General features: G+C 41.1%; 1 protein-coding gene across 1 annotated transcript in view; it reads left to right on the plus strand.

The window, feature by feature from the left end:
- Positions 1 to 1,223: 1,223 nt before the first annotated feature.
- LOC148130265 (olfactory receptor 5B12-like) overlaps positions 1,224 to 9,271 on the plus strand; it is a 10,555-nt gene continuing 2,507 nt past the window's right edge. The window contains exons 1-2 of the mRNA XM_087969077.1: positions 1,224 to 2,132; positions 3,304 to 3,362. Coding sequence (XP_087825203.1) covers positions 1,224 to 2,132; positions 3,304 to 3,362 — 968 coding nt within the window. The remainder of the gene's footprint in view (positions 2,133 to 3,303; positions 3,363 to 9,271) is intronic.

The raw sequence follows: 9,271 nt of genomic DNA on the forward strand, positions 1-9,271 counted from the left end.
GAGAGACTTGAAGATCCTTACTGAAGGGCAAAGATAGAATAAGTTGTGAGGGAGCTTAGAGGTCTTCTAGTCCAACCCCCTATTCAAGCAAGAGACCTTATACCATTCCAGAAAGTGGCTGTCCAGTCACTTCTTAAAAAACCTCCAGTGATGGAGCACTCACAACTTCTGGTGGCAAGCTCTTCCGTTGGTTAATTGTCCTCACTGTTTGGAAGTTTCTCCTGAATTCCAGGTTGTTTCTCTCCTTGATTAGTTTCCATCCATTGCTTCTTGTCCTGCCTTCAGGTGCCTTGGAAAATAGATTGACCTCCCCTTTTTTGTGGCAGCCCCTCAAATATCACATCACCCCTAATCCTTTTCACTAGACCAGGGCTCTTCAAACTTGACAGCTTTAAGACTGGTGGACTTCAACTCCCAGAATTCCTCCTCCTCCAGTCATGTTAGCTCAGGAATTTTGGGAGTTGAAGTCCACAAGTCTTAAACTGGCCAAGTTTGAAGACCCATGATCTATTCTGTCTGTCTGTCTGTCTATCCCATCCTCTCTCTCTATTCTACCTCTTTATCTATCTATTCTATCTATCTATTCTATCTTTCTCTCCTTCTCCCTCTATCTATCTATTCTACCTCTCTTTCTCTATCTATCTATTCCAGGGGTCTTCCAACTTGACAGCTTTAAGACTGGTGGACTTCAACTCCCAGAATTCCTCCTCCAGTCATGTTAGCTCAGGAATTCTCAGGGTTGAAGTCCACAAAGTCTTCAACTTGCCAAGCTTGAAGAGCCTTGCATTAGACTAAGCATACCCAATTCCTGCAACCATTCTTCATACATTTTAGCCTCTAGTCTTCTAATCATCTTTATTACTCCTTCCTGCCCTCTTTCCAGGGTCTCAACATCTTTTCTACAATGTAGTGACCAAAACTGGATGTAGTATATCAAGTGTAATCTTTCCAAGGCATTATAAAGCATTGCTAACACTTCAAGTCTTCTTGATTCCATCCCTCTATTAATGCAGCCTAGAACTGTGTTGGCTTTTTGGGCAGCTGCAGCACACGGCTGGCTCATATTTAAGGGATGGTCCACTAGGACTCCAGACCCTTCTCGCAGTTACTACTATTGAGCCAGGTACCCCCTATTCTGTACCTGGGCATTTGGTTGTCCTTACCTAAAGGTAGAATCATACTTTTCTCACCACTGAATTTCTCTTTGTTAGATAGGAGTCCTCATGGATTCCCACAACCAGACACAGAGGGCAGAATTGATCTTCATGCCATTCTCCAGTGTTCGGAGCCACCAGGTCCAACTTTTCTTGGTGTTCCTGGCTGCCTATTTGGTCACCCTGCTGGGCAACTTCATGATCATAACCCTGGTTCTCCTGGATTCCTGCCTTCAAACCCCCATGTACTTCTTCCTCAGCCAGCTCTCCTGCTTGGATATTTGCCTTTCTTCTGTGGTGGTGCCAAAGATCTTGGTGAACTTTCTACGCCAACATCACACCATTTCTTACAACCAATGCCTGGCACAAGCCTTCTTCCTGATGGTCTTTGCAGGCTGTGAGCCGGCACTGCTGGCCATCATGGCTTATGACCGCTATGCTGCCATCTGCCAACCTTTGCACTATGCCCACCTGATGAGGAGAGAGTTGTGCATCCAGCTATCTCTGGCCAACTGGCTCTGGGGCTTCTTGGACTCAGCCATCCACATTGTCGTGGCCTCCAGGTTGGAGTTTTGTGGAAACAACAACATTCCTCACATCTTTTGTGATGTCCCCCCATTACTGAAAATGTCCTGCAGTGATACTTGGGTCACTGAATTGACCAATCACATCACCAGCATCTTTGTGGGCCTCGGTCCCTTCCTGTTCATCATCCTGTCCTATTTTTTAATTTTGATCTCTATTTTGAAGATTCGTTCTAACACAGGAAGACGCAAAGCCTTCTCTACTTGCGCATCACACATTGCTGTTGTATTGGTCTCTCTTGGGAATGGCTTTGTGAACTACAACCAGCCCAGTGCTGGCTACTCTTTAGAGGTGGACACCTTGATCTCCACATCGTTTTGCATCATCACCCCCATGCTGAACCCTTTGATCTATAGCCTCCGCAACAAGGAGGTGAAGGGGGCCATGAAGAAGGTTCTCAGGTGGTGGAAGATTGCATAGCATTCACCTGAGGGAGGTATTGCTGAAGGCCATGTGTTTTTGTCTTTAACAATTATACATATGAACTGGGGTAGAAGTGCTTTCTCAAAAGGCACCTGCAAGAGATTTCCATAAGAAAAAAAAGAGGTGGTTAAGGGATGTATGATAGCCTGGGCTCAAAACATTGGACATATTATAAATTTGACAGAGTGGGAGAGCATTTGGAACCTAAATTATAAATTAACAAAATCAGCCTCATATAAAGAGAACATCTATAAGATGTTTTATAGATGGTATCTAGCCCCTGCGAGATTGGAAAAGATATCCTCTACTCGTTGCAGAATACCTTATGCCACCAGACTTGAAATTCTAGACCTAGACCACCTAGAACTATGCTGCCTTCGGTCCGATCTAAGTATAGTATATAAAATCACACATTGCAATGACTTACCCGTCAATGAATACTTCAGCTTCAATCATAACAACACAAGAGCAAACGATAGATACAAACTCAAGGTAAACAGCACCAAACTTGATTGCAGGAAATACGACTTCAGCAACAGAGTGGTCAAAGTCTGGAATACTCTACCTGACTCTGTGGTTTCTTCCCCAAACCCTAAAAACTTTTACCTTAGACTGTCTACTATTGACCTCACCCCTTTCCTAAGAGGTCTGTAGGGGGCGTGCATAAGCGCACCAACGTGCCTACCGTCCCTGTCCTAGTTTCTTTTATTTTTCTTATATGTATCCATGTATTCATAACTATGTTTTTACTTATACCTATTATCTTGTAAGCGATTGACAAATCAAAATAAATAAAATAATAAATAAATAAATATATCCCAACATGAACCCGGCATGTTGGAAGTGCAAGAAGAAAGCGAGTACTTTTTATTACATGTGGTGGTCTCGTTCAGAAGCCCAGAAGTACTGGCTTAAAATTAAAAAATGGTTGCAAGAGATCCCTAAGGAACAAACAGAATTGGAACCAAAACTATTCTTGTTGGGGATATTTAAAAGGAAATGTGGGAAAAATATAAAATATATAATATTGCACATCTTAACGGCAGCTAGAATTGCCTGTGCTCAATGTTGGAAGCACAATTGTATACCATGAGATGAATTGATCACTCCAAAAATAATGGCGTGTGCTGAGATGGATAAGTTAACCCTGATGTTACGAGAGAAAGAAGAGTCTGAGTATTATAGAATTTGGGGGAAATGGTATGATTGGATTGAATTAAGACAGATGGATGATGAAAGAATTAATGATAAGTCATTTATTTATTTTTATTTATTTTATTTATTTTATTTGTCAATTGTTTACAAGATAATAAGTACAAGTGTATACATAGTTGTGAATACATGAAATGGGTACATATAAGAAAAATAAAAGAATAAGAGAAACAATAGGACAGGGACGGTAGGCACGTTGGTGCGCTTATGCACGCCCCCTACAGACCTCTTAGGAAAGGGGTGAGGTCAATAGTAGACAGTCTAAGGTTAAAGTTTTTGGGGTTTGGGGAAGAGACTACAGAGTCAGGTAGAGTATTCCAGACATTGACCACTCTATTGCTGAAGTCGTATTTCCTGCAATCAAGTTTGGTGCGGTTTACTTTGAGTTTGTATCTGTTGTGTGCTCTTGTGTTGTTATGGTTAAAGCTGAAGTATTCATTGACAGGTAGGACATTGCAATGTATGATTTTATATACCATGCTTAAGTCGGACCGAAGACGGCGTATTCGAGGTTTTCTAGTTTTAGAATTTCGAGTCTGGTGGCGTAAGGTATTCTATAACGGGTAGAAGAGTGGAGAACTCTTCTTGTGAAATACTTCTGGACTTTCTCAATTGTGTTAATATCACATACGTGATAAGGATTCCAGACTGATGAACTGTATTCGAGTATTGGTCTAGCAAATGTTTTGTATGCTCTGGTTAGTAGTGAGATATTACCAGAGAAAAAGCAACGTAGGATTAGGTTAACAACTCTTAATGCCTTTTTGGCTATGTAGTTGCAGTGAGCTCTAGCACTTAGATCATTAGAGGTGAGTATTCCCAGGTCCTTTACAGAGCTTGGGTCATCAACAAGATCTTGACTATTCAGCTTGTATTTTATTTTCTGATTTTTTTACCAATATGTAAGACAGAGCATTTATTTGTTGAGATTTGGAGTTGCCATATGTTAGACCATTCAGATACATAGTCTAGATCTTTTTGAAGGGTAGTAGTATTGTCTGTGGTATTGAACAGCTTTACATCATCAGCGAAGAGAACGCAATTGCTCTTGATATGATCACAAAGGTCGTTTATGTAGATTATGAAGAGAGTTGGTCCTAGAACACTGCCTTGGGGAACACCACTATTGACAGGTACTGGATTTGATAGGGCGTTCCCAATTTTGACCATTTGTTGTCTGTTTGACAGGAATGCTTCTATCCAGTTATTCAGTTGTCCAGAGATACCATAAGATTTTATTTTTAGGAGTAGTTTGTCGTGTACCACTGAATCAAAGGCTTTGCAGAAGTCTATGTAGATTGCGTCTATTGCTTTGCCCTGGTCGAGTTGAGTAGTCCATATGTTTTTGCAGTGTAAGAGTTGCAGATTACAGGATAGTTTTTTCTGAAACCAAATTGTTTATTGGAGAGTAGGTTGTTTGTCTCTAAATGGAGGATGATGGATTGGTTAATAATTGATTCCATGACTTTACAGGTGACGCAGCATAAGGAGATTGGTCTGTAATTTTCAACTAGGCTTGGGTCTCCCTTTTTGAAGATGGGAATGACTGTGGCTTGTAACCATAGGTTGGGCAAGGAGCTGGTTCTGAAAGATCTTTCAAAGATTATGCTTAGAGGTTTGGCTATGGCAGCGGATAGTTTTCTTAAGAAGTAGGCACATATTCCATCCGGTCCAATAGATAGAGATGGTTTTAGGTTGCGTAGTGCTTTTTCAACGTTGTCTACTGTAAAATCGATATGTATTAGATCATTATTGTTGTCTGTGGTACGGCTAGGAAACATTGGGCATGATCCATTACTGTTTACAAACACTGAGCCGAAGAATGTGTTAAAGATGTTGGCTTTAATGGTGTCGTCGCTGCAGTCTTTACCATCAGGTCCTATCAAGGGAGGGATGGACCTTGAGTCTTTTAGTTTGTTGTTTACAAAATTGTAAAAAGCACGGGTGGAATTGGTGCTTAGAAGGTTTTCCTCTTGTTTAATGTGGTAATTGGTGCATTCGGTCTTTATCTGGTGGCATAAATTTTTATATCGGTTTTTGAAATTAGCAACGTGACCAGATTTGTTTTTCCGCCAGAGTGATCTCTTTTTGGATTGAAGTTTCCTTATTGATATGGGTAATCTGCTTTTTGTTTTGTTTTTGGAGTTGTTGTTGGAACATATAGTTTGATGACTCTTTTGACTTCAAGTAAAAATATGTTGTAATGGTCTTCAACAGTATTGCATCCAGTGAATAGAGATTGCCAATCGAGGGATGAGAGATCGTTATCTATAAGATCATAGTTGCCTTTTTGAAGTTACAACTAGGGATGACATCGTTGTGGTGATTTTTGTGTGGACGTATGTTGAGGCAAAAGTCAATCATATTGTGATCACTACTGGAAAAGGGTTCTTTGGTTTGTATTCGGTAAATTAAATTCAAACTATTGCAGAAGATGAGATCGAGGCAGTTGTTCAGTCTAGTGTTGTTGGTTACTAGTTGTTCAAGACCTAGATTTGTAATAGCATTGAAGAAGGTTGTGTGTATGATTTCAGTTGTACAATTATTTAGGGTCCAGTCAATATGAGGTAGATTGAAATCTCCAAGAAAGATAAAAGGGTATGGGCAGGATGTAGCCCATGTTAGTAGTGTATTTAGCTTGTTTACATGTTCGATGTCATAATCAGGTGCTCTGTAACATAGTAAGAATCGAATTGTGATATTTAAGGATAGTTCACAGATGATGGTTTCAGGAAGGGCAAGCTCCTGGGTAACTTGGATATTTTTTAGATGTAAGGATTTTTTATAGAATATAGCAACACCACCTCCTCGACGATTTTCACGATCTGATCGGTAAACATGATAGTCTCTTACTGTGGTAATGGAGTCGGGAGAGATGCATTGAGCCATGTTTCACAGACAAATATAATGTCGAAGTTAGCCATATTTAAGAGGATGAGAAATTCAGGTATTTTATTCACGAGGCTTCTTGCATTGAGTAGTTTGCATTTAAGTCCGGCAGTAGTTGGGATTGAGGTAGTTGGGGGCGTGCGTGCCTAGTCTTGGGTGATGGTGGGTGGTGGGTAGTTTTGGGTGATGGTGGGTGGTGGTAGGTGGTTGAGGTAGGGTAGTGGTTGAGGGTAAAAGTTGGGTATTGGGTTGCGTGTCTTACTTTTGATGCAGTCAGCATGGTAGTCAATGTACAGGTCCTTCTCTCCATTGTCTAGACGGGTTTTGAGTTCGATGCGGAGTGCATGGGAGCGGGCACGTTGCTGTATGGTTAAGTCAGGGCGGCAACGGAGGTTTTTGTGGTTGGTGTTGGTTTTGGCGAGTGAGTTTATAGTGTAAATGAGTTTACGTTTGCTTGATTCATTTTTGCAAATGATCCTGCACAAGCGTGGGGCCACAGAGCCGTCTCTATTTTTAAGCTCTCGGTCAATGCGGGAAATGTCAAGTATTTCATCGCCGGAGATGGTTGATGCTTGGTAATCTCTGATGATGTTTCGGACAGTTGTGATGTCATCATTGACAATGCTGTCTTCTAGTCCAAATAAGATGGCGTTTGGACGTTTCCGTTCACGCTCAACAGCTTCTCTGATGAGGATTGGGATATCAATATTTGTCTGGGTTGCGTTTATTTGTGGATTGGGTTTTGGATTGGATTGTGGTTGTTGGGTGGAGATGTGGTTTGTGGCTATTTGATGTTCAGGTTTTTGTGTTGTGTCTTTTTTTTCAAGGTTGGTTATTCTTTCTTTTACGGCGTCCAGGGATGCTAATATGGTGTTGAGGGATGTTTTAATGGTTTCGATGGTTGAGGATGTTTCAATGGTTTCAATGTTTGGGGATGTTTTGATGGTTTGGTGGTATCATCTCTTTTAGACAGATCTAGTTTGGATATGCATAATTTGCAGAAATATGGAAACTCATTGGATGATTCTAGGTATCGAATCATTTGCTCAGGTAATCCCAAGCAGTCATGGTGGGTGTATTTTTACACAGAGAACATTTGATGGAGTATTTATTATCTATTAGATTTTTGCAGCATTTAAGGCATGTGCAGGAGTCTTGAAGTTCATTGGTGCAGGAGTCTTGTAGTTCATTGGTGGGGATTGTCTTCTCATTGAGTTGTGGTTTGAGGTAGGATTTTCTTTTTGGCATGGTAATATTGGTAAAATAGTACGTTGATTGAATTAATTAAATGAACAATTTAGGGTAATCTATATAGTCAGTATTACATCAAACAATATCAAACAATCTATTGTAGTAATCTCTCAAGTCAGATAGTATTTCTAAGCAACAATCAGCCTGGTCAATTAATTACTCTAATCACTAGTCAATTATTTACACTAATCAATACTCACACTGTTCATTTAAATCCACTAAATCAAAGATTTTACTATTCAATTAAATTGCATGGATTTTGGTCTTTTAAACTAGTCAGTAATCATACTATTTGTACTAAACACTCTAATCACACTAATCAGTTAAAAAACAATAAATCAATTAAACCATTAATAAAATATTTTATAGAAATTGATTATCTAATCGTTAGTATATGTGATGAGGTAGAAAAGTTGTAAGTTTTGAGGTGATGAGGTAGTATTAGGAGTCTTCTTTGTCTGAGGGGCTCATCCTAGTTAAAATGGCGTACCCCCTCCACTCTTATTTAAGGGCTTTTAGATCGTGAGGAAGGGATTACTGTCCTCGGAGCTCTTCAATTTCTTCAAGGGATGGAGAACGTGGCTATCGAATCGCCCTTTCTCTAGATTCACACGGGGACTTAGAACCAGAAGGAAACCTCTCCGGAGCGACCCACAACAGGAGACCGAATTGGGAAAGAAAGTTGGAGCGCTCTCACCCAGCGATCCTCCCGGCCGGCGCTTCTTGGGTTTTCTTCCTTCTCTCTCCAGTCCCCGGGAGCTCACGGCGAGTTGCAGCGGCGGACACAAGAGTCGGAGACGGCAGCTTTAGTGAGGACCGGAGCGAAGCGGCAGCAGCGGCAGCGGCGTCTCCTCCGTCTTTTCCTTCCTCGCTGCCCGTCGTCTCCCTCAAGTTTTTCAGCAGATCGCTCGATCTCCTTACCCGACAAAGGAAAGCGGCGGTCACAAGAGTCGAAGACGGCAGCTTAAGCGGGGACCGGGCGAAGCGGCGGCAGCGGTATCGGGGTCTCCTCCGTCTTTTTCCTTCTCTCGCTGCCCGTCGTTTTCCAGCAGATCTCTCGATCTCCTTACCCGACAAAGGAAGGTTGCTCAGAACGGGATTCCTGGACCCTGGCAGGATCTTCTTATTCCAGATCGGCTGGCTGCCTTTGTCCGAGTCCTTACGCTGCTACTTGTGGATCCCGAGGACCTAATCTGTGAATTTTGTTACTTTGTTACTTCTATTCCTGTATCTATGTATTTTGTTACTTTTGTAACTTATATTCCTGTTGATACTGGTGCTTTTCTCTCCTACGGGCTCACAGCGGCGTGACTATGCAGCTGCCTTGGTCGCCATCTTCCATGTGCACCTGTAATCATGTATAGATTAAAGGTTTATGTTCATACACATTGTATATATCTGTAAATAAGCACAGTATATGAGATAGGTGTCACACACTGTTAATGTCATCATATGTATATTTTTGTTTGGGTTTTAAAGATATAAAAGACTAATAAAGTTTATTAAAAGAAAAAAGAAACTTTGGCAGTTGTTGTAAGAACATGAGAAATTGGACTTTTGCAACTTAATGAAAACTCAGTGACGGCAGCATTTTGTGTTCCACCCAGCCAATGTACTTTGTCCAGCAACCTGCCATTAAATGCAACCCCTCCTAGCCTATATTCCCCTGTCCCAGAACAAGGACAAGCTCAAAAATAGTATTCAGATGAAGAATAAGGAATTTGGTTAGTCAAAGGCCCAATGTGGGAAATAAAATA

This window comes from Notechis scutatus, chromosome 6, assembly GCF_049901735.1.
Source record: "Notechis scutatus isolate UNSWTSFEM ecotype Mainland chromosome 6, rNotScu1.2, whole genome shotgun sequence".
Classification (NCBI taxonomy): domain Eukaryota; kingdom Metazoa; phylum Chordata; class Lepidosauria; order Squamata; family Elapidae; genus Notechis; species Notechis scutatus.